The following is a 26,622-nucleotide window of genomic DNA, read 5'->3' as shown; positions in this document are numbered from 1 at the left end:
ATCTGAAGGAGCAGGTCTAGATGACTTTCAAAGTTCCTTCCAGCTTTGACATTTTATGACTCCCGATTCCTTGAATAATAATACGCATATTCACAATCTAATTTTATCCTCCCAACAAGTCTATAAGGTAGATAGTAAAATATTCTTCCTGTTTTACAGATAAGGAAACTGAGGCTCACAAAATTTAATTGACTTGCCTTAGGTCTCACAAATATAGCCGAGATAAGAACTCACATCTTCTGACTCCAAGTCATGTTCTTTCCACTGGTCATACATGTGGCCTCCAAATCTGAAGAAAATTGCCTCTCCTATTTGCCAACAGGTATCACACTCTTTGCTGTTGACCTCCTTAGTGATGAGGCTGCCCCGAGTTCAAGAACCGTTTGGTATTCAGTTGCAGACCAATGCCCCCACTGGGTAGGATGAATTCTCTTGGAATTCAAACAGGATAAGGCAGCTAGGTGACACAGTGGATACAGCACTGGATTAGACTCAGAAAGATCTGAGTTCAAATTCAGCATCAGATATAGCCTGGCTATGTGACCCTGAGCGGGTCACTTAACTTCTGTCTGCTTCAGTAGGACTTCTCTTGGAATTCAAACAAGATAATACTACGCACACTGTTACTATGTTATTTCTCACTATTCAACCCTGAAATGGGAAAGGCTATCCATATCCCAGCTGATTCTATTTCTCTATAATTTTCCTTCCATTTCCAAAATCTACCAGTATTGGATTCTCCACCCACCCCCATCCACATCTTTATGCAGTCTCATGAATTCATACTTGAGACATTTGTGGATACTCTATTGATGCAGGCCATAAGCTCACTGAAAATTAGTAGATGGTTTAATGAGTAGCTGTGGAAAATAATTATCAATCAATTAATCACTGGGCAGCCAAGGTTCTTTCAAGATAGACCTCTTCAGAATTTAGCTAAAATGGTCCTTAGAGAATAAACATACAGCCCATCACCAGTCCTGTATTCAAAATTTTCCCAAATTTTCAAGGCCCTCTAGAATTTTTGCTCTGTTGGCATAGACTTCAAAGTCCAAGGTCTCATCTCTAGGCCAAAGTAAAGCATCAAAGTAGGGTTTAAAGGAGGACCATGATTCCAAATGTAATAATTCCTTATACTGATTCATCACTTTACAAAGTGCCTTCTCTTTGACAATTCCATTTGATTTCTCCTAACAACCAATGTACAACTATCATTATCATACCCATTTTATAGAGGAAAAACCTGAAGCCCAAATAGAGGAGCTGCCTTTCCCAGAGTCATACAGTTAGTAAGTGGTGGAGCTGAACCTAGAACCCAGATCTGAGGACAAAGACCAGTGCTCTTCCTATTGTATGGGACAGAATTTTTAAATAATAGGAGAGACATCTTTAAGAGAAACAAAGCAAATTTATTCTACAAACCTTGCAAGATCTGGGCACACCTCAATAATGGAGGAGGCGAGGTAAAAGGGAACCTGCCTTAATTTATAGTCTTAATGAAAAGATTCCCACCCACCTCTATCCCTTCTCACCATTGGCTGGAAGGTGGGCTTACAGTCTAGGCGTGAAAACAACACAGAGGACCAAGGTTGATCCAGTCCATTCAGGTTTTTCCCTATCTGAACTCAACTGCCAGTGTGGCCTCCGAAAGTCTAGGAGAATAAATGGGGTGGGAGGTGGGGGAGAGACCCTTCCTGGAGCAGAGAACAAATAGCTCACAGGAAGTTCATTATCTTCTAACATCTGAGAGAGAGGGGGGGAAGGGCATGCCTTCTCAAAATTACAAGGCCAAATCCCAAAACCTCTCCATTAGACATACCCTGTGAAGTCTTTACAATTATCCATCCCATTCACTATCATATTATGATGCCTCCTCATCCATGCCTACTATTCTATTTCTTTAGTCTATACTGTATAATGTGCTGGTTTTCCAGCAAAACAGGTCAAGTTAATTTTAATCCTTATTTAGATGGTAAATTAACTCTTCCTCAGTGTGAGGACACAGTTTGGTTTCTAGGAAACAATAACCAAATGGTGGTCCAGTCCCCTCAAAGAAGAGATTTCAAATTCAAATAAAAACGGGGACACTAATAGAAACATAAGGATCCTTGAGACACATATTGACTTAGTTTTGAAATTTAATTTTATCTTTGCTTTTGTTAAGTATTTCTCAATCACATTTTAATCTGATTCAGGAAGTACTGGAGTGTTGTGAACTTTGGGTGGCATGTTTGACCTCACAACATCCACGTGGATGTTGTAGCTTTGGAATGCTGGTAAGGAACAGTTCCTTCTGATTGCAACAATAAGACTCATGTGACTTGACCTCTGCCAAAGGCAAAAATGCAGCCTACAAGAGGAGTCAAAAGGTGCAAATGTCAACAGGCTTTTGGGAAATGGGGACTTCAAGTCTGCATTGTCTCCCATGAATCACAGAGAGAAATCCTAACAAGCTCTCAGTAGCTTTTGCATTCTCAGAATGGGCTAAAATTGGTTTCCTTTATTTTATTTTTAATTTACTTTTATTTTTTATTATATAAACATTATTCTGAGAAGGGGTTTATAAGCTTCATCATATGTCAAAGGGGTCCATGACACACAAAAAAGTTAAGAGCTTCTGATACGAACTTCCTATCTGCAGGGGTGGAGGCAATTTCCACACTAGAAGTTTCCCACACTGATATCATCCCAGGTCCAGATCAAAAAACAAACAAACGACAACAAAACCAGTACCATCTAATTACTGCAAGGAGGCAACTACAACACTGCGGCCAGGTGAAAGGACATTTGTAGCTACGTTGCTGGAGGTATATCATTCTTTTATCCCTTGATATAGTGATGTCATGATCTTCAAAAGCCCTTGGATCTTGAGATCATAGTATTAAAGTTGGAAGAGATCTCAGAAGTCATCTTGTCTAACCCTTACCAGAAGGATGAACCCCTCATACAATGTCCTCAAGAAGCGGTTATCTATCCTCTTCTTGAACTCCTCTGGGGATGGGAGACTCACTACCTCTGAAGGTAACCCATTCCCCATTGCTGGACAGCTCTCATGTCTGGGAAGTTATGCTTCCTTGTAACTTTGATCCACTAGTCTTAGCTTTGTTGTCAGGATCCAAATGGAATAAATCTTATCATTCTATATGACAGACCTTTCACTGTGTGAACACATTATGATGACCCTCTTAAGCCATACAGTTAGACTACTTAATGCTGCCCTCATGTTTAGTTAAGAGTATTGTTCTCCTCATTGTGAGCAGACATGTAAAACAGGACCCATAGCCTTTGAGGGAAAACTGATCTGGTTACCTGAAAAAGAAGATTAATATAATTAGTGAGGACTTGCCTTGAATGCGGATTGTTGATGTTTTTAATTTTTCTAAACTTCATTTATTCCTTGACCTTTGTTCCTTCACAAATAAATATTCTCAATAAATAGTCTCGGGGCTCCTCGCCAATAGTCCAACTGTACAGGTGATGACAAAATCACATGCTCCATTCTTTGCCATTAAGCTCATTCTAATTATGTTGTTATAATAAGTTGACACAAGAGAAAGAGTGGCCACAGAATCATACCACGAAGTTGTGGTCTCTTAGCAACAAACTGGAAACTGTGTTAAGTGGTTCTCATTTAAAAAAGGAAAGAAAAGAAATCTTGGTTCATATGCATCAACATTTAGCCCTTAGTCATTATCGAATAATGTGAGTGTTTTGAAGCACTGAATGCATGTGGTAATTCCATTCAGGGATCCTCCCCCTCCAAGATTTAATACGAATCCATTGTTATTCGGAAGCCTAAATAACAGGAAATTCAGTATAAGAAGAGCACAGGACCTGGGGAACACTGAGTTTTAAATGACATCTAAGCTCCCTTCCAACTGTGAGAGTTTATTGTTCTGTATTACTCAATATAAAAAAAAAAACACTCAAAGGATTATGTGATCATGGGATCACAGACTTAGAGTTAGAAAGAACTTTGTTGCTGTTCAGTTGTTTTCAGTTGTGTCTAACTCTTTGTGACCCTATTTGGGGTTTGCTTGGCAAAGATACTGGAGGGGTTTGCCATTTGTGTCTCCAGCTCATTTTACAAATGAGGAAACTGAGACAAATGGGGTTGAGTGGCTTGCCAGGGTTACACAGTAAGTGTCTAAGGCTGTCTTCTTAACTCCATGCCCAGGCCTCTCTCCACTGTGCCACCTAGTTGCTCAGAAAGAATCTTAGAGGCCCTCTAGTCCAATTCCCTCATTTTACAATTGAAGAAACTGAGGTTCAATGAGCTTAAGTGACAAATAGAAAGCACTAAATTTGATATTTGAAAATGCGTCATCCACCTGCAAAGCCAAATCTATTTCCAACACACTATCCTGCATGGTGTAGCGAAGTTGGAGAACCTGAGTTCAGTTTGAGACTTGGTCATCGGAGTATCAAGGAAGTCACTAGACTTTTCAAGGCTTCATTTTCCCCATCTGTAAAGGAGAAGGTTAGACTAGATTGCCTCTCAAGTCCTTTTCCATCTCTGAACCATATACTTTACTTTTCAACAGAATCCGTCTGCATTATTGGTTCATCATATCATACTTTCAGAGGAGATTCACCACATGGGCAAGGAGAATACATCACTGAAGGAACAGGACATGTTGTGAACAGGGTTTATGTACAGAATGTTTTCTATCAGCCTATTTGACTACCTGCCAGAAGGATCCTCCCAGGTCTCTGCCTGGAAGTTTGAGCCAACAGAAATGGAACATCTTTAAAGGTTACCTGATCCTTAAGCCATGGTATCTTGGATGCCTCTGATAGGAGTTACATAAGTAAATGCTCACCCCCTCCAAAGAACAGCATCCATCAAATATTCATTATGGTGGCAGCCACTCCTTTGGGGCTAGAATGTGCTCAAAATTGGGTCAGGCATCTATCGCTGTACTGTATTTGTGAAGCTTATCATAGCAGTGGCCCAGACATGGAATTATTATGAAAGGCAAAAGACATAACCATCTTCATATCTTATACATTATTTTGCTATAAATTCTGCTACTTTGTCTTTCATTGAAATATGGGAAAGGTCTTACTTGTTCAGTTACTGCTCATGATAATCATTGTGGATAGAGAGGAAAGGAAGCAGTCGCTACTGATGATCCTACGATAAGTCATTGGTGAGTCAGGCAGGAGCCAGCAGGCGTTAAGGCAAAGCTTGATGCAGCATTTTACACACTCTGCACCACAGTTTTGCTGAAATCAACAGCATTATAAAATATAGTGTAGCCTGGTTCCTCTGCATTGCCTTGTTCATCTCTGTGGAGATTCTAGGCCTCAAAAAATCTTCCACAGAGGGAGGGAGACATATCAGAATTTGTAAGAAATATTGCTAGAAATGAGATTGCTCTGACTTTCTCTGAGGCAGAGAGAGGATAGCAAAAGCTGTCCTGTCCTAAATGCACTCTGGTAGGAAACCAGGTGACAGAGCAAATGGGATGACATTTGCAATGCCCTCTTTTGGTTTCCCATCTTCCTTCCTCTGACCTTGCTACTTGTAGGTTTGGGAGAAAAGAAAGATGAGTATGACTATGGTTACTGGGGACTGTAAAAGGCGCCACCCGCCCTGATCACTGCCTTGTCCTGGCAGAGGGGCTTGTGTGGCTCAATGACATTATGAATTATGCCATGCAGGGTTACCCAAGACAGACAGGTCATCATGGAGAGTTCTGACCAAACATGATCCACTGGAGAAGAAAATGGGGAACTACTCCAGTATCTTTACCAAGAGACCCCTCCCCTCAATGGGGTCACAGAGAGTTAGATATGACCGAAGAACTGAACAACAACAACATAAAAGGTATGGACACTACCACCAGTGCTGCCTAGAAGCCATGGCATCATGAGAGGGAGGTGATGAGAGTGGAATGGCAGGGAGGAAAAACCAGTGCAGCTTTTGAGTAAATAATAATTTAAGGATATATAGTAATTTAAGTAACATAATTAAATATACAATAAATTCAACAAATAACTTTCAAAATTGTCCTGTTTGACTATCTTTCCTTTTATCCTTCCTTCTGTTCTATTCATTAAAAATATTTCAGTGACCTTTTTGGGGGTATAACCCCATTGCTAGTCTCCTCACTCCTCACATCCCTCCTCACTATATGTATGTATATACGTGTAATATACATGTGTGTGTATATATACATATGTACATATATATATACATATACACACACCAAAATATATACAAAATACATATATACTAGAATTAGAGAAGACACCAGCTACTTAAATTCCTGTGGATCACAAGCTACAGTGCTGGGAGGTTACTTCTTATCCACTTTTCTTTAAAATCAATGCCATTGAGAACTAGCCAATGGCACACCTCGGTACCATGAAAGTACAAAACTCTGCTCTGACATTTATTATCTATAGGACAAGTCATTTAGCCTCTTTGTCGTTCAGTCACTCATTTGTGTCTGACTCTTAGCAACTCCATATGGAGTTTTCTTGGTCAAGATACAGGCATGGTAATCCACCACGTTTGTTTGTTAAGCAAACAGAAGTTAATTGACCTGCCCAGGGTCACACAGTTAGTGAGTGTCTATGGCCATATTTTAACTCAGGTTTTCCTGACTCCAAGCCCAGTGTTAATGAGCCATGTTGCTCCCTTTAAACCCTCTTCTGTGAAATGAGGTTGGACCAGTTGAACTCTAGGATCACTTCCAGTTCTAATTCCATGGTCCTATAAACTATATTGGTATTATTCATTATCTTAGGAGCAATGTTCTAACCATTTCTCTCAGTGTCAGTGGCAGGGTGTGTAAAATGCTGCATCAAATGCAGTCTCAGGGTGCAGTGGGCAGAGATGTGACCCTCAGCAGCAATGGTCGGAGGAAAGTAGGAAGAAACATGGGCCCCAGCCACAGTGACTGGAGGGGAAAGGAAAGGGATGTGAACCTAAGGGGTAGTGGCTGAGGGGCATTAGGAAGAGACTAGGACTCCAGTGGAAGGAGATAGTGGTGGATAGAAGAGAAGCTCCCAGTGACAGCAACATCCCAGCGACAAAAGAATGAGAACTGGCATAGGCAGTCGTGAAAAGCAGGCTCACTGTAGCCCATTGCTTACTGCAATCTAGAATTGGCCCCTCTACATTGCTGCCTATACAACGTCCAGTCATTGCTGGACAGCTCCTCCCCTGGGAAAGTGCTCCTTTTCCTATAGGAGAAGAAGCTTGTAAACCAGCCAAAGATCAGCAGGTAGTAGGAGACTATAGTAGTAATACAGATGCCCAACAGAGACACAGCTTGGTGAAAAAGGCAGCTCAGACATCCGTGTTGGAGGTGTATATGCCCTGCCATTTGGATTCCCTGACCACATACACCCCTTGCCTAAGAACTCTGCCTCACTGATGTTGCTGCAACCTATGCGAGAATATATTTCTCTGTGTATGGGGAAAATCTTGTCACTTATCTTGCCATGCTTTTTATCAAAATATCTTTTTCTTTTAACTATGTCTTCTGGTTGGCTAGTAAAGGAAATACATGGGGAAGGGGCTTGTGAACCATGGTACCCTACCAGCAAGGGGTTAATCAAATAACACAAGACATTCTTCTGAGGCTTGCATTGAGGAAGAAATTTTGTGAAGAGGGGGTGCTAAGTAACACATAGGTAAAATGTAAATATGGGATCATTTGAGGAGGGAGAATACACTAAACAACTAAGAAGATTAGGAAAGGTTTCTCTTAGAACACGGCATTTACAAACCTTGAACAAGGTTAGGGATTCCAAGAGGTCTAGAGGTTGTTTACAACCAAGTTTCTTTTTTCTGAAAGTCGTATCTATTTTTGATTCTGAACTTTTAACAGATACCAAACAAACTGAAGATTTCCTTACAAAGTAGAACAGAAAAGGATTGTATGTGAACTATGTTTCAATCTTTTAAAGTCATTTTTCAGTTGCATCCAATTCTCCATGACCACATTTGGGGTTTTCTTGGCAAACATACTGAAGTGGTTTGCCTTTCCTTCCCCAGCTCATTTTACAGATGAGGAACTGAGGCAAACAGGGTTAAGTGACTTGCCCAAGGTCACAGCTAGTGTCTAAGAGCACATTTGAACTCATGAAGATGAGTCTTTCTGGTTCCAAGCCCAGTATTCTAGCTACTGTGCCACGTTTCAATTATCCACTGGCAAATAAAAGAACCACAACCACTTCCTATTAACTAATAGTTTTATGCTAGAGTTCTGAATCTTCAGCATATGATGCATTAGTTTCATCTCTTCTCTTGCTAGTAGAAATAGTACTTTTAGGAAATATAGTCATCAATAGGAGAGAGGAAGAAAAAGTAAGGAGAGGACATGAAAATATCACAGATGAGTAAAGCAGGTTCAGCAAAAGCAAAATGTGTTTTTTTATTTTTTTTTTTTAAAGTGGAACCTATGATTTCATCCACAGGGAGCATCCAGTGAAAGACTGCCTCCACCAAAGAAGACAACATTTTCTATGCAACTTAATATTCATGGAGTTGCCTGGGGTCATGGAGACTAAGTGATTTGCCCCAGGGTCAAACAGTCAGGATGCATCTGAGTTAGGACTTGACGACAAAATTTTCTGTCTCTGAAGTCAAATCTCTACCCACTATACCAGACTGCTTCTCAGGAGAAAGATTAATTATGGCTGAAAATATTTGTATAGAGTTTGCTGTTAATAACTCTCCTTCAGAATAGAGTGCAGTGTGATGTAGCTTTGGGTGGGATGGTCTATATCAGAAAACACTGTGTTTTCTCAGGGACAACATTTTGATGCTTCTAAGTATCAGTCAAAATATTTTTCTAGTTTGGACAGGGCAAGGAAGACAAACATATAAGGTACAACACACGGGAGACATACAAAGTACATTCTAGTATTACATTTTGGGGTCTCTTATAAAATCTGTCTTCTTGGGGAGTCTTGGGAACTTCAGCATCCGGTGTGCTGCTTCCCCAGAAGGGTTCTGGTCCCCCGTGACAGCACTTAAACATAGACAAGTAAACATTAAACCCAGACAAGTTGTAGTACCACAAAATATGGATTTTGTATCTGAGCCCATACTCACTCAAGAAAACTCTTCCACATTCTCCATATGTAAAGAACTCAAAATAGTCGATAGAACCTACATAATTCCCATGACTCAGAGTACAGGGAAGGATTTGCTCCACCATATCCCAGCAAAAGGATTCATTTCTCCCCAGTTCTCTGCAATCATCTCTTTCTTCTCTTTAGCATTCTTATTCTGATGCCAGTTAGATGTTCCTATCAGCTACCAGCCACTTACCTGTGAGGATTAACCCCTTGAAACAGGCTTTTCTCTTCAGTCTGTGTGCACCAGACATGTGTGTCTATAACCAGATTCTTTCCTTCAGGTAGTTTGGGTCTCTTTCCAAACTCATGTGCAACCTGGCATTTGTCTCATTTAGCAGCATCAGTTGGTTTTCTCTGTCTGTCCCCCACACCTGGATGCTTTCCCTCTTCATCTCTACCTCCCGATTTTCCTGGCTTCCTTCAGGTCCTAACTAAAATCCCACCTTCTACAGGAAGCCTTTGCCAATCCCTCTGAATTCTAATGCCTTGCCTCTGTTAACGATTTCCTATTTATCCTTATATTGTTTGTTGCATACATTTATTTGCTTGTTGTCTTTCCACATTAGACTGTGGACTTCTTGAGGGCAGGGACTGTCTTTGTATCCCCAGGACTTAGCATAGTGACTGGCACATAGTAGGCGATTAATAAATGTTTAATGACTGATGACATAGGGAAGGGAGGTCATGAGAAAGGTGCACACTCAATTCCTCTTGGCCTATTTCTATTATAATTACTTTTTAAAATGTATGTATTTTCTATGCCACGAGATTTGGCTCTCTTTAGTAGGTAGGATTTTTTTTTAAGTCACACTGCATGTGTTGTACGCCTCTACATGATTCCACAGCTATAGTATTGCCCACAAGTATTCCTCAGTATTTAAATGCCCATATGTATGGAACACCACCTTTGAGGTCCGTTGCCCATTTATAACCTAATTTGATTTTTTTTTCTAAGAGGAGAGTCCTGGATAGACAGTCTTTCTAGTGGGTCCTCGAAAATGCAATAAGGTACCTAAATATATCTTCCAGGTCCCTGAAACACAGGGCACCTGAGATTTCTCCAAGAATCCTTGAAACAGATAGGGAATCCAATTGGAGGGCCAAGTTCACCCCTCACTAGATAAACACACTAACTTAAAAAAGGAAACAAAAGTCAGAAAAAAGAATACAGGGTTGATAACTAAAGATTTTTAGGCCACTGAGCAAGGCCTGCTCTACAGACTCTCATATAAGCTCTTTGGGCTCATGTCATTACAAAGCAAATACATTCTGGAAAAGGCCCCCATAGTAGTGCATCCTCTCTGGGCCCCACTTGTACTTGTAGGTTGGGTTCCCAGAGTTGCTCCTTCAGGTTTTGGGGTAACCCTCTGAGTCCACACTTCTAAAACCATATATGTAGCTCATTAGCTTCCATCGGGGTGTTCCCCATTAACAAACAACAAGTAAGCACTATTAACTCTTTTTTTTTTTGGTGGGGGGAGGCAATCAAGGTTGAGTGACTTGCCCAGGGTCACATGGCTAATAAGCGTCTGAGGCCGAATTTGAACTCAGGTCCTCCTAACTCCAAGGCCAGTGCGCTAGCTGCCCCCAGCACTATTAACTCTTAGCAAAATTATTTACTAAGAAAGTGTAGTAAGAACAGTTTCCCCATGAACCTGGGGCACACTTTACCAGAAATACACTTGGCATCCAGAGGAAGAGTGGGCTCAGAGTACAATGGTTGTGAGGTGCATGCATAGGATACATGTGTGGCAAAGGTAACTCACAACTCCTGGTACTGCTGAGCTAGAAGTCCTTTCTCTTTGTGGAATCTTCATTCAGCCCCTTCCCCCTCCTCCAGGTGTAGTGTCTCTGTTGGGTGGATTGCTCAGCTGGGTTCCTAAGGTCTTCTCTCCATAGTCAAACTCTCTGTTCTACTACCAGGGGTCATATTCCTTGAAGTAGCTTCTGTTCTCATGTGACTGTCCCTCTGTCTAATGACTTCTATGTTCCTCACTAAATGTGGTATCTCTTATTAGTCTACAAATCCCCTTTTCAAGGCTACATGATTGAGAAGGGGGAAGAGAAAGAAATTTCCTTCCCTTTCCCATACACCCCCTCACAGGGGTCTTGTCCACTGGAAGCTCTCTCTTGTAATCTCTTCTATTCTTTTTTGTTTGTTTGTCTTTGAGGCAATCAGGGTTAAGTGACTTGCCCAAGGTCACACAGCTAGTCCGCATTTGAGGCAAGATTTAAATTCTGGTCCTCCTGACCGGAGGGCTGGTGCTCTATCCACTGCACCACCTACCTGCCCCGATCTCTTCTACTCTCGACCTGTTAAAATTGACCCATGTCTCAGCTACTTAAAAATTCTAGAAGTGTGGGGTTTTTTTTCTCAGTCAATCAAATTATTTCCTTCTTGACTCAATTAGAGACGTATTCACATCTCAGTGTGGGACAGGGTGTAGATAAACTTTTAAAGTTAGTGTAGCATCTCATTAGCATCTTGTAAAAACCACTTACCAGTGTCTGGAACATAATAGGTACTTAATATTTATTGACTGATTATATTCTGGGTCTTCTATAATGACATCAGCTGAGGATCTAGCCCAGCCCTCCTCCCAGCTCCCTTATAAACATAAGGATGAAGTGCAATGAAATGGAAAGAACACAGGCCTCCGGCCAAGGAGCTGGGATTGAATCCTGGCTCTTCTGCTCATCTGTTGTGTGACTTGGAGCAAGTCACCATATTTTTTTGGCACTTAGTTTCCTCTCCTGTAAAATGAGGACAGTGGATTTAACTCCTCTAAGGTCCCTTTGTAACTTTGGACCATACATCTAGAGCTGCAGGAGATCGAGTTATCCAGCCCAACCTCTTCATTTTGAAGATAAGAAAAGTGAGAAGCAGCGATTTACTCAAGTTCAGACACGTTACTAGTAGGAGGGGCCAGGGATTCAAACTCAGGCCATATATGCCTTTCAAGTTCAATGCTCTTTCCACGAACTCATGGTTCATTCAAATAAAATGTGTTGAATGAAAGCACAGTTCAGAGAACTCTTTGTCAATCAAAAGTTACACAACATACACAAAACAAAACAAATGATTTGGTAAAGTTACTCTGTTGTGAGATATGTTGTGTATTGAAAGAAAATGGGAATAGAGGATTCAGCAGAGGAGAGCAAGTATAGACTATATAATCATTGAGTAAGGGTGCAAAATATATTAATTTTGATCATATAATCAATGCCTTTTGCACAAGAAAAAAATCATACATAATATTTGTAACTTTGCATATAAGTTGCTTATTTTGTTGTGCTGCCACTGCTATGCCACGAATGAAAAGAAATGATATTATATGACATTATGGAAATAATAAATTAGAGGATGTTAGTCCTAACCCTATCTCTGCCACTATCTATGACTTTAGGGAATTTTCTTTTCTGGGCCACATTTTTCTCATTGGGGTTGTAATAGATTATGGGTTCTTATCTTTCTTTTGTGTCATGAGATCCACTGGCAGTTTGGTGAAGCCTATGGACCTCTTCTCAAATTACTATTTTTAAATGCCCAACCAAAGGAAACCAATGATATTGAAATATTATTATAGAAATATTTTTAAAAACCAAAAAGTTCATGAATTCCCAGTTAAGAAGACTTGGGCTATATAATCTTTCAAGTTCATTCTAGCTATGAATCTTAGGATCATATGAAATGTTTGGGAAGTGGAGTTTTCGTAGTGCAAAGCAGTAATCATCAGAACAATCTGGTACTGGATAAGAGATAGGAGGTTGATCAATGGAACAGATTAGGTACACAATAAACAGAAGCAAATGAGCACATGACCAAATGCTTGATAAATCCAAAGATCCCAGCTACTGGGGCAAGAACTCATTATTTGACAAAAACTTCCGGGAAAATGAAAAAGTAGTCTTGCAGAAACTAGGCATAGAACAACATTCCATCCCATATACCATGATAAGCTCAAAATGAGGGCAGTACATGATTTAGACATAAAGGGTGGTATCATAAGCAAAGTAAGGGAGAATAGAAGAAATTACTTGTCAAATCTATGATTAAGGCAAGAGCTCACGACCAAGCAAGAGATAAGAGAGGTTGACAGGAGGTAAAATGGATAATTTTGATTATATAATATTAAATTTTTTTCCACAAACAAAATCAATGCAGCTAAAATTAAAAGAAAACCAGGAAACTGAAGAAAAAATTTTTGCAGCAAGTTTCTGTAGTAAAGGTCTCATTTCTTAAACACATAGAGAACTATGACAAATTTATAAAAATAGGAGCCATTCCCCAATTGGTAAATGGTCAAAGGATATGAACAGGAAGGTTTCAAAGGAAGAAATTAAGGCTATCCATAGTCATATGAAAAAATGCCCTACATCATTAATAATCAGAGAAAAGCAAATGAAAACAACTTTGAGGTATCACTCACATCCAACAGATTAGTTAAGGTTGACAGAAAAGGAAAATAACAAATGCTGGAAGGGATATAGGAAAATAGGTACACTAATTCACTGTTGATAGAGCTGTGAAATAGTCTAACCATTCTGGAGAACAATATGGAACTATGCCCAAAAAAGCTATAAACCTGTGCATGCCCACTGACAGGTAATACTGCTAGGTCTATCCTCCCAAGGATACCAAAGAAAAAGAGAAAAGGACCAATATGTACAAAAATATTTATAGCAGGTTTTTTTTTTGTGGTGGCAAAGAATTGGAAACCAAAGAGATGCCCATCAATTGGGAAGTGGCTGAACAAATGATGGTGCATGAATGTGATAGAATACTCTTTCACTGTAAGAAATGATGAAGGGGATGGTTTAAGAAAAACCTGAGATCTGAATGAACTGATGAAAAGTGAAGCGAGCAGAACCAGGGGACCAATCTTCACAGTAACAGTGATATTATAAGGAAAATCAGTTGTGAAAGACTTTGATTAATACAGTAATCCACCGTAACTCCAAAGAACTCATGAAATAAAATGCTGTCCACCTCCAGATAGAGAACTGATAGTCTTAGAGTGCAGACTGAAGCATATTTTTTCCTTTCCCTATTTTTCTCCCTGCCCCCTACCCCTAAACATGGCTAACGCAGAAATTTATTTTGCCTGATTATGTATGTATAATGGATGTCAGATTTCTTGCCTTATCATTGGGTGGGAAAAGGGATGGAGGAGGGAATGAACGTGGAACTAAAAATAAAAAAAAATTAAATTTAGAAAATTTTAAAAGGAAATGGAGTTTTCCTGTGAGCCCAAACCTTTCCCCTCTTAAGTCTTAAAGAAAAACAAAATAAAGCCCCCAAAAACTTGATGAAAGATTCCTTGGATGTTGACTTTTATGATATTGACTGTCATTCATTTCATATAATACCATTCAGGGCTCCTTCCACTGCTAATTCCTGTTTAAAAGATGTAAGAGAGTTCACCTTAACTAACATGGTCCTTAAGTACTGGACTAAGAAAGTCTAGAGCTATAGTGGGATGGGAATAAGTTTATATATTGTCTCGGAGACTCTGTCACATCTGGAGTCCTCAGAGCAGCAATTTTACCTTACTAAAGTTTTGTCGTCATGGTAACAGGTTAACCAAAGCTGGGAACCATGGAGTGAGAGCCCTGGTGACCCATTCACTTTCTCCTTTGACTTACCTCAGATATGGCAAAAGCGGTTTTCTCTTCATGAATCTGAGGGGAACTGCGGCAGAGGTGGGAGATTCGGCAAGACTTGCCTCACTCAGGAATTTGGGGTCTCCCCTGTAAGAATTGCATATGTTTTAGGGCACCTAGGGGGTGCAGGGAGTAGAGCACCAGCTCTGGAGTAAGGAGGACCTGAGTTCAAATCCAGCCTCAGACACTTGACTCGTGTACTAGCTAGCTGTGTGACTGTGGGCAGGTCACTTAACCCCAATTGCCCCCCCCAAAAAAACAAGCAAACAACAACAACAACAACAAAAAAAGAATTGCCTATGTTTTAATAGTGAAAGGGACCTTGGAGAATCTCTTTTTTTATAGAGCAAAGAAATAGAAGGTGGTTGCCCCAAGGCCACACAGTTAAACAGCAGCAAAGCCAAGACTAGACCCCAGTGTTATTGGTTCTTTGGTTCCAAATTCTTCTTAGCAACTTCCTTTGGCTGGAAAAGAAATCGAACTGGGTGACTTGCATAGGGTGGGGAAAATTCAATCACTGACATTTAAAATAATGAAGCACTCACTCCATTCAACTTGCGTCCTATCCCATCTCCCCACTCCCCCAAATTAGAGGAACCCTAAAGGGTGCGCTGCTTACTGTAACTTCCAACAAGGCTGCTTGCAAGACCAACCCACCGCCTCTTTCCTAAACCTATCACTAGGGCAACTGTCAGTACCACCTTGACATTCAAGCCCATAAGCCTTTTCTCGCACCCACATCCAGAGCTTCTGGGCTCACACCTATAATCAGCTCTTTGCTGCTACTTCTGGAAGCAACCTTATAGACAGCTAACTCCCGGATTCCTCCAGCTCTGTCCCTCGACAAAACTCCCCCTCCCCCTACCTTATTCTGTCTTCCCTCGCCCACCTCTTCCCAGGAGACAAATGCACAATCTGCTCTCTGCATATATCATCACCTTTGGAGGGAGGAATCTGCCCTACTGCTGCAGCAAAAGCAAAAACGCTGCCCGTGCATGAGAAGAACACCTCTTTTCCATCGGGGGAGGGGGAGAGGAGAAAGAAGAGGAGAGGAGAAGGAGGAGGGGGGGGGGAAGAGACAGAGAGAGAGAGACAGAGAGAGACAGAGACAGAGACAGAGACAGAGAGAGAGAGAGACAGAGACAGAGAGAGACAGAGAGAGAGACAGAGAGAGAGAGAGACAGAGAGAGAGAGACAGAGAGAGAGAGGGACAGAAAGAGAGAGACAGAGAGAGAGACAGAGAGAGAGAGAGACAGAGAGAGAGACAGAGAGAGAGAGACAGAGAGAGAGACAGAGAGAGAGACAGAGAGAGAGAGACAGAGAGAGAGAGACAGAGAGAGAGAGACAGAGAGAGAGAGACAGAGAGAGCGCGAGCAGTGCATCTCTCTCCCTTGGGCACACTCAGGCAGAAAAGACAACCTGAAAGGTAATAGAGAAAATTTCTAATCTAACCATTAAGAGAAATGTACCTTTATTTTCCACATAAGAAAACAGATCCTGTATAACTTTGGGCAAGTGCTTCCTAGTTTCTGGAAGTTCTTCCATTCTTCTCAGTTTCTTCATTTTTAAGATGAAGGGGTTATAAATAATGATGACAATAATAACAGCCAGCCTCTATATAGGTTTTAAGGTTTACAGAGCGCTTTATACATACATACATACATATATATGTATGTATGTATGTATTTTACTTGATCCTCACCACAGCTCCATGAGGTATGTGCTATTATCATCATCCCCCTTTTTACAGATGAGAAAACTGGCTGAGAAAGAGGTTAAGTGATTTGTCCAGGGTCACACAGCTAGCAAGTATCTGAGTCAGGATTTCAACTCAGTTCTTCTTGACTCCGACCCTACCATTGTGCCACCTAGCTGAAGATAATCTTCGAATCTAAATGTAAGATTTGCAGTGACTGATGAAAGAATACAATCTCTGTACAAAAAATTTTACAATTGAATGTCTATAAATGAATTGAGTTTATATTTAAGTAATTTGTTGTTCAGTTGTTTCAGTCGTGTCCGACTCTTTGTGACCCCATTTGGGGTTTTCTTGGCAAAGATACTGGAGTGGTTTGGTATTTCCTTCTCCAGCTCATTTTACAGATGAGGAAACTGAGTCAGATGAGGTTAAGTGACTTGCCTCAGAGTCACACATCTATTAAGTGTCTGAGGCTGGATTTGAAGTCAGGAAGGTGAGTTTTCTTGACTTCAGGCCCAGCACTCTGTCCTGCACCACACCTAGTTGCCCTAAAATTTGCAATTAATGTCTTTCCAGCTAGCTCGAAGGAACCTTGGAGTTAAGCCAAATCTCTCATTTTACAGATGAAAAAACTAGGTTCTGAGAGAGGGCGCATGATTTACCTGAGGTCAGACAGATAGTGAGTGGAAAGGCTAGGATTTTCTTCTAAGTCCAAATGCAATGCTACCTCCACTTGCACAATTCTGGCTCCCCTGAGGGCATCTAGTACAACTTGTCACCTAGGCCTAGAGTCCCTTCTCTTCCCCTCTCTGATTGTAGAATGGTGCCTTTGACTGAGTACCCTCGATGACCAGGAACTCACTACTTTAAGAGGTAATCAAATCCACCATTGGACTGTCCTCTAGCTAAGCAACTTCCTCTTTACAGATGATTAATGTAAAAAGGGACTCTACCTCTTCCAGAAATTTTCTTTGCCAGGCCCTCTCTTCTGTACTGTTCACTTTATATTATACTCTCTACTCTTTCTCCATAGATCTACTCTCTACCATGGCCATACATGTACATGTTGTAACTCCCTTAATAGATGATAAGCTCTTCAAGGTAGAGATGATGTCATATCAATCTTTTCACCCCCAATACCTAGCAATATTTTTGCACGTTGAATGGATGTATGTGGGTACTCCCTCTATCTACTGTGTGAGTGTCAGCTGAGCTATGCATGACTACTGCAACGTATCCAGGTGTGGTTTGTAGTCAGTACACTCATTTTCATAATACACAGTGTTATGTCTGTTATGAAGATTTTTAAAACGGCAAATGCTATCCTTTAGAATGAATTACCATTAGTTATCAGCATAGGGGAAAGCTCTATCTCCTTAAAGCAAAGCCTCTATTGTCTTTTCACAAAATAATCATGTCTCAAGGTCATCCCTCTTGGTAGAGTTAAAGAATATTCAGGGACACTGTAGTACCTACTCATTTTGCTTTCCTATTTACCTATGCCGTTTGTTGTGTGCTACTATCCTGGCTTATACCTCTAAACTGCTGAGATCTCTCCCTGTTTCCAAAAATTCTGATGCTCATCTTAGCCCTAATGAAAAAGTTTTTTTTGGTAGCACCCTAGTTCTCAAAAACAACAGATTCCCATATTCTGAGCAGAGATAAGAAATATCATTATTCTGACATCTGCCACCCAATCTAGTAATCAAAACCTAGAATCCCTGGGAACTGAAAAGTGAAACATTACCAACACACATCAGAGGAAGGACCTTTTCTGCATTCACAGGAAAAAACTGGTGAGCCAATCTGGCATGCTGCAACTCCCAGGAGCCATCTGGGAGCTACCACTCTGTCATGAGCTAATCCCAAACCACTGGTCTCTGCAATGCCCAAATGGCTGGTGGAGGACCAACTCAAGATTCAGAGGAAGACAACAACTATCCCCTTTCCAGCTCTCCCCAAACCTTTTGGAGCTGTAAATAACATCCTTCAATGAACCTCATTAGGATATGTACATTCTGGGAGTGGACTATTTTTTACTTCCCCAGGAATGGCAATCTTTTTATGAAACTAAAAGATTGCAAGAGGAAACGGATCAAATTCTCTTGTTCCTGTAACAGAGAGACTCCCAAATAACCCTAACCTTCTAATCCTGTGCTATTCTTCTCTAGGTCCTTCTGAAAGCCCTTCATAAAGAGTCCAACCAATATGAGGAAGGCCTTCCCCTGGTTCTTCTTAAAATTTTATAGGTATTGGCACAGCACTTAGGCTGTTCATCTGTCATTCTTCATTCTTGTTCCACGATGGCTTATCACCCTTTCTGACCATATATGTCCTTGACAATTTTTCATTATTTCTTGATAATAATATATGACAACTAATATTTCTATAGCATTCTAAGGTTTGCAAAGTGTTTCACATGTATTCTCTCATCTGATCCTCATGAAAACTCTGTGAGATAGGGGCTACTATTATCCCCATTTTGCCAAGGAGGAAACCAGGGCTGACCGAGGTACAAATCATTCATGATTAATATATTGCAACATGCTTTCCTCTACCATGCACCTTTCTGTGGTCCTTTGGGTCACTTACATTAGTAATGCCTTTGACATTGTGGTGTTCAGCCCTGTGTCATCCCAGAGAGAACTTGATATTAGAAAGATGGACTTTTGTGGCAGGGAGTTGTTTGGAATCATTGGAGGTTTTTTGAAATTTTCCGAAGATGATACAGCCTGTATCCTCTTATTTGATCCTGGGCCCAGGTCAACGTTCACCACCGTCCAGGATTTATGTTGCGGTGGTTGGGTCGTTTCAGTTTGTGACCTCTTCTTGGCAAAGATACTGGAGTGGTTTGCCGTTTCCTTCTCCAGCCTTACAGATGAGGACACGGAAGCAAATAGGGTTAAGTGACTTGCCCAGGGTCACACAGCTAGCCAGTGTTTGAGCCCACATTTGAACTCAGAAAGATGTCTTCCCTACTCCAGGCCTTCAGCATTCTATCCACTGTGCCACCTCTGTACGTCTTGCACAGGAAGGAACAATCTTCATCCACTTGGTTTTTCCAACGTAGATTGGTTAGGTTACACTCTTTCGAGGGTGTCTAGGTCTTTCAGAAGGTTCGGTCACGCCGAAGGGTCTGATGCAATTAGCATAATGTCACCCGCAGACAGGAGAGACCTCATCCACCGAACCCCTTTTTCCATCAGTCTTCTTTGCAGGTTATCCTCCAGTCTGGGGGTGAACACTTTGGGAGAAGTCCCGCTCCCCACCAAGTTCTTTTCCTCCTCCTCCTCCTCAGGTCCTTTCCCTTAATTCCTTTCTCAGGAGATGAAAGGGAATAGACCGGAGAAAGAGCCCACTTCCAGTCCACCTCCCAAAGGGCAGTGAAAGGTGCTGAGAGGGAGGGGAAGGGAAGGAGGAGGAGGAGAAATGGGCGGAGCCTCGGGGGCGTGGGGAAGGGGGAGTGGCGGTGGCGGGGGGGGGGGGGGGCACCTGTGACGTCGTCCCGGCGGTTGCGTCCGGACGCCACGCGACGTCACGGGAGGGGGCGGGGCTCCGGACGGACGAGGCGCCTGAGGTGCGCGGCCCTGGCTGTTTCTCTCCACCCCCTCAGCCCTTCGCACGCCCGCCCTCTTTCCTGTCTTCCTTCCCTCTTTCCCTCCTTCCCTCCCTCCCTTCGTCCCTCCCCCTTTCCTTCCCACAGCCCCTCCCCCTTTCTCCCTCCTCCCTCCCCTTCTCACATTCAAGGGGAGGGGGGAGCCTGGGGCGGGGGAAAAAAGAAAAAAAAAGTACGGGCTGGTGTCCGGGCCGGCGGGCTGGGCCCGTGATCCCCTGGGGCTGGTCCGAGCCGGGCGGCGGCGGCGGCGGCGGCGGCGGCGGCTCTGAGTCCCGCGGAGGGCAGCAGCGGCGGCGGACGAGGAGGAGGCGGCGGGCCGCCGTACATGCATCCCTTGCCGCCCTCCGCCGAGATGGATTTCAGTCAGAACAGCCTGTTCGGCTACATCGAGGACCTGCAGGAGCTCACCATCATCGAGAGGCCGGTGCGGCGGAGCCTCAAGGTACGGACCCTCGGGGGGACCCCGCGCCGAACCCCCCGCCTCCGCCGCCCCCCAGCCCCACCCCATCGCTGCCCGTTCCCGTGGTCTCCCCCTCTACGTCTTGGCGAGGTCCCCCGAAGAAGAGTCAGGGGTCCCATCTCTCCTCCCCTTCATCTCCGGGGGCTCTAGAGACCGAGAGGTGGGGGAGGTGAGTGAGGAGAAAGCCCCTGGCCCCGTCCCATCCCATCCCATCCGTCCACAGTCTCGTATTTCCACCCTCTGCGTCTTCGCAGGGCTCCCCCGAAAAAGAGTCCGGGGTCCTAGCTCACCTTCCCCTCAGCCTCCCCTCCATCTTCATGGGTCCCAAGAGATGAGGACGTGGGGGTGGGGAAGGAGGTGGGTAGAATCACCTGCCCCCATCCATCCCATCCCATCCGATCGGTCCACACTCCCATATTTCCCAACTCCGAGGCTTCGAGAGGCTCCGCCAAAGAAGTCTGGGGTGCCGTGTTACCTCCCCGCCTCCCCAAGCTCCCTTCATCTTCAGGGGTTCCAGGAAACCAAGAGGTGGGGGTGAGGGAGGAGGTGGGCAGAAAGCACCGGCCCCCGTCCCCTCGCATCCGTCCGCACTCGGTATTGCCACCCCTGCGTCTCCCGCGACTCACGCAAGCAAAGAAGAGTGCGGGGTCGGGATGATTACCTTTCACGTCTGCAGCGCCCCTTCCCCGATCATCGTTAGGGGCTCCAGTAGAATGAGGGGGTAGACAGAAACTCTTCCCATCCCATCTGGTGCAGTACCAGCAGTCTACACAGCCATACTCCCACCTCTTCATCTTTTGGAGGCTCTCTGTAAGAAGAGTCTGGGGTCCGGGCTGGCCCCTAACCTATCTCTGCCTGTATCGCAGTCTGTCTCCCTCCCCCCTTTCCATAATCATCCTCTAGGGCCCCAAGAGACGGGGTAGGAGGGAGGATGGGAAGAAAGAAAGAAAGAATCCCCATCCCTTTCCCATTGAGAAAGGGGAGTAGGGCAGGGGAGCGGGAAGAGTGGGTGGGAAGGACCATCCCACCCCATCCCATCCCATCCCATCCCATCCCATCCCATCCCACCTCACTCCCTGGCCCCCTTTCCTTACCTACTCTCAGGGGCTCCATCCCTTCCTCACTGACCCTTTCCATATCTCACTCCTGGGGTAGTCAGAGGCTCCTGAAGACCATTGTGGAAAGGAGCTGCTCTCATCCAGCCCCTCTCTTACCACACCTGGCTCCCCAATCACTAAGGGATCTGCCATGACAAAGCTTGGGGATAAAAACAGCCTGTCCCCGCTTTGTCCCATCTCATGCCCACGGAACCTTTCCATACCTCCAATCCCCCACCCCTGCCCCAGCAGTCAGGGGTTCCAGGAGGCTGGAGCCTAGAGGGAAGGTGGGACACAGAGCGCATCTCCGCTGCTTCTCCTCCCCTCCTCTCTCCACAGCCCCTCTCCTCACCCACTTTTCCCCATAATCACTCTGTTGTCAATGGGGGTGGAAAACTGAACTGCAGGTGGGATGAGGGGTAGGTTAGAAAGAACTAGTTCCAGATCTCATCTCATGGCCCCCGCCCTCTCCGGACCCTCTCTGCCTTCTTTCTTCGGTTGTGGCATGTTTGTGTGAGGTGGCCCCCCAGACTGGGAGGAAAGCCTGTGTACTTTGTGTAGGCTCTCCTGATCCTCCTCTTCCTCTTGCCCCTTTCCACTCTCTGCCCTGCTGCCCCCCATGGTCTTCTTCCCACCCTTTCTTTGGGGGTCTGTGGGCAAAGGGAGCCCCAGTGCAGGGAACCTTTCCCAAGGGGCCTATCCCTTTGCCTTCTTCCAGAGCCTCAGCAGCTGTGGGAAAGGCAGGAAGGGTGAGGAGGGGAGTGGGCAGAATGAGTGGGGAGAAAACACTTGTCCCTGATTGCTGCCACCCCACTTTACGTACACAGCTGGAGCCCTTTCCTTTGCTCCTGCCTCCCACCTCCCTGCGTCCAGAAAGAGGAGACCTCTAAGAGAAGGTGAAGGAAACATTCTCCTCTGGCTTTCCGTATTTGAAAGAAGCTTTTCACCCTGTAATTCCTGTTTAATAAATAGTGGAGGAAAAAAAGATTCCTCCTCCCTCCATCCCCCAGCCATCTGGAATTTGAAGTTCCTCTCTTCAATCTAAGCCCCTTGATGGGATCTCATTGATCTTTCAGTTTAGTGAAATATATCTTCATGGGAAGATAAAACTCTTTATTAGGTTTTAGAGTTGTGGGGGCTGGGTATGTTCCAGAGTTGACCCTGAGAAATTTTCTACATAATTTGTGTTTCACATTTGACAGACACCAGAAGAAATAGAAAGACTAACAGTGGATGAAGAACTCAATGATATTGAAAGGGCTGTTTATCTACTCAGGTATTTCCAAGTCTTACTGTAAAATTGCTGATCTTTTCCTCTGACAGCAGAAACCGATGTTTATTGAATTTGAGCTCTGCAGATTTACCAGATCAGTTGGCACACTGCTTTTGAATACATTTTGTGCTTAGGTCCATAAAAACTTCATCTAGATGCGTTTCCATGTATTTAATAATTCGTAGATAATGAAATCTACAAACAGTTTGTTAGAGTGAGATCCAAACATGAGCTGAGTTTCATTTTACCCTTTTCTTGTCTCCTGCATTTGCTTTTACAAGTCAGTGAGTTGCCGTGGGAAAAAGAGCATTCAGCGGCTGATATTGTAACATTCATTGTAGAGTGCTGGTGATAAAAGCATTTTTACTTTGATGACAGAATAAAGGAAATTATGTTACTGTTTAAATTCAGTATTTTATCACTTCAGATACATGGGCTTGTGATGATCTTAATTGAAAGTGTTTTTATTTAGTCACTTGTCTTTTAAGTTTCAAATTTGCTGGTTGTTCCATAAACCTACTTTTTGACGTTGAATCAAATCTTGAACTCTTGATATCTAGTATTTTATCTTGCAGAGTTTCCTTACTGTATTTTTTCTTTAATTCCTGTAATTTTTCTTAGTTTTTCTTAAGCTGTTTAAAGTTCATTATTCTAGTAACAATATTAATGTAGTGATGCTTAGAATAAGAATAAGTAACATTCATTTTGGAGTCACAGGAACGGGGTTCAAATACAGCCTCTGATGCTTGTGTGACCCTTAGCCAGTCATTTAGTCTTACTTGGCCCTAGTTTTTCATCTGTAAAATGAGGGAAATGCTCTACTAGAATGGCCTCTGAAGTGCCTTCTGGTTCTAGATCTATGATGCTCATGGCTTCCTTTTCCTTAGTTGTTGTTTTAAGTATTGGTATCTTGAGCTCTCTATCTTCCTTCAGTCACGCCATTACTGTATTTCCAATTATCTCTTTTCTCCAAGCATTGTATTTCTAAAATGTTTGCAGATGCCGGTGAAAATTTTGTCCTTCTTGTTGCCTTTAATGACGTTCATTGTTTTCCAAATTTTTAGTTAAAAGGGAATATCTTTATTGGCAAGTTTAGTTATGTATTTATATTGGTGGTGGTGGTATGGGTGTGTGTGTGTGTGTGTGTGTGTGTTGCTGCAGGGACAAGATTTGGCAGAGCGGCTAATGCAATGTTTTATATATTTTTACTTTCTGTGGATCTCTAATCGAAGTACTTTTTCCTTTAGTAACTGTCATGAATAGTCTTTTGCCTCTTCTAATAGTTAATAAACTTTTTATTATATGAAGGTAGGCCTCCGATGAAAGTTTGAATAAAGCCTTATATGTAATTTGTATCATTTAAGTATGGGACTAAGACTTAGGATTTCATTAGTATAGGGTACTCCTGTATGAGGAAACTCCTATTACAAATACAGGCTCTGTAACTTATAGTCTTTCCGAGTTTAACATTCGTCATTACAAATGCCTTTTATTTAGTGGAAAAACGGTGGCTTACAATCAGGAAATTTAGATCATTGCCCTACTTACCTGGACAGTAGAAGCTTTATTGGAGTTATCTGAGACATGGGTTTTTTCCATTTTGCTGCCTGCAAGCTCCACCCCCCCCTCCCTTTTTTTGGTAGGAAGTCTGTTCAATAGCTTGTCAGAGTTCTTTTCTCATACTCAGGAGAGTTCTGGGATTTAAAGCCCTTGTCCAGATAACTCCTTCCATTCTTACTCAATGAGAGTTTTGAAGGAGACAGTGTTCTTGTAGTCTTTTCTTTGGTGATATACCTTGTAGCTCCTTGCCAGGGGACTTAGAATAAAAAACTAGTTCATTTTATTGGTTCTCTAACTCAGTTCTGTTTTTCTGTTCCTCCTATTTTCTCTACTTCCTAAAGGAAAATGGAATTTCACTTATTAGGTCAGTTTTTAAAGGAATAAAACTTAAATTTTTGGTCATATTTGCGATTTGCTTAGCATAGGTTTATTTAGGACTTTATCTTGATAATACCATAATGTCCCTGGCTCATGTGTGTGTGTTTTAAATTTTTTTTCTTAATTTATCCATCCTGTTCATCATATTTCTGAATACCCTAGAACCTGACACATGCTGAGCCCTATTTTCTTTCACCTCTTATTCTTCTTCAGTTTCCCTGAACATAATATTCTTGTTTTTTAGATACTTAACATTTTTCCCCTACTGCTGCATCTATTACTTTCAGATATTTTTATTTTTCTATTTATACAGGCCAGGCCTTTGTTTTTGTTTTTGCTTTTCATATTCAGAAATTGAGCAGGATAAGGCAGTGTGGAACAGTGGAAAGAACACTGGACCTTCAGTCAGGAGGTTGAGCTTTGAATCTTGGTTCTATTGATTGGCAGAATGACCTTGGGCAAACCACTTAGCCCCATCCAGCCTTTGTTTCTTCTTTTGTAAAGTAGGACTAATACTTGTTCTCCTTACCTCACAGAGTTGTGAGAAAAGTGCTTTGTAACATTTAAGTCATCACATGTGTTGTAGTTGCTGTGATCACATTAAGTTAGGAAAGCCAAATATCAACACTAGAGAAAATGCTTTGTCTCTATGATTCCTTCTGCCATTTGTACATTAAAAATAAGTATGTGGTCAACGAAAGTATTTTTATGCTTACGCAATAATATACCGATCATCAATTCACCCGCTAACATAGGGCAACTATTTTCAAAACTATTAATTCAAAATGTAGTGTTTGAACATTAAAACTGAAGAACTTTTGTAGTGATGTTGAGTGGGTGGAATTCTGAAAGCCCAGGTAGTGGCGTTATAGCACTATGGCAAAAGAGCTTGGCCACTATCCACAGCTTGTAGGGTTAGTCACAATAACAAAACAACCTCTTTTTCCCATTCTACCTTTTCTTTGGGGTGCTGGCATAGAGTTTAGGGATGTGCATGGGGCATAAAATATTTCAATATTTTTAATTACTTAAGCCTCTAAAGACACCACAATCATGAACTCTGCTGCTCAGAGGCCTCTAGTGGCTCCCTGTTGCCTTCAAGATAAAGTCCAAATTCCTCAGTCTGGCATTCAGGATTCTGTAGTCCAACTTTACTGGGATCTCTTTAACTCCTGATTCCTCTATATGAAGCCCCTGCTCCAACTGATCTTCTGATTCTCTTCAGAACATTTAATTGAAAGAGCCCTGAATGAGGAATCAAATGACAGATTCAGATCCTAAATCAGAAGTCTTTTCGTGCTGGGAATATAAGCGGATGTGGACTTCTTGAGCATCAGTCTTTCCTTATGTGCGACATGGGCATTATAATCCTTGCACTGCATATCATATCTCACTGGGTTGTTGTGGGGTCAATACTTTGCAAACTCTAAGGCACTCTGTAAATGCTATTTATTATTCCTTCATTGGCGCCTTTGTTCATCTTGTTCTTCCTGCCTGGAATGCCTTTCCCCCTCCCATCTGCCTATTCAAATCTTACTCATATTTAAAGGCCAACTCAAGTCACTGTAATTCTTAAACGTCTTGGCTGTTGTTCTCATCTGTATAGATTACTTCCCTTTTCAGTTGTGCATACTGCCCACATTAATTTGGCTAATAGTAATGATAGTTCACCTTGATATATAGCATTTAAAAAATAAGTGCTTTAAGAATTTTGAAAACATTTACCTCTCTACTGTTTTATGTTATTACTTAGTTGTTTCCTGTGTGTGTTTT

At 42.5% G+C, this 26,622-nt stretch overlaps 1 protein-coding gene across 3 annotated transcripts in view; it reads left to right on the top strand.

The window, feature by feature from the left end:
- Window positions 1-20,330: 20,330 nt before the first annotated feature.
- PPP4R4 (protein phosphatase 4 regulatory subunit 4) overlaps window positions 20,331-26,622 on the top strand; it is a 129,734-nt gene continuing 123,442 nt past the window's right edge. For 2 of the 3 annotated variants that reach the window (XM_036737103.1, XM_036737105.1), the window contains exons 1-2: window positions 20,379-20,523; window positions 22,841-22,914. In XM_036737103.1, the coding sequence (XP_036592998.1) occupies window positions 20,407-20,523; window positions 22,841-22,914 (191 nt within the window). In that variant the 5' untranslated portion in view covers window positions 20,379-20,406. Of the gene's footprint in view, window positions 20,524-22,840; window positions 22,915-26,622 lie in introns of all 3 variants that reach the window. The other variant, XM_036737104.1, reaches the window with a different exon arrangement.

Source organism: Trichosurus vulpecula, chromosome 8, assembly GCF_011100635.1.
Source record: "Trichosurus vulpecula isolate mTriVul1 chromosome 8, mTriVul1.pri, whole genome shotgun sequence".
NCBI lineage: Eukaryota > Metazoa > Chordata > Mammalia > Diprotodontia > Phalangeridae > Trichosurus > Trichosurus vulpecula.
Note: the sequence above shows the minus strand (reverse complement) of the source record. Positions and strands in the feature narration are given on the sequence as shown.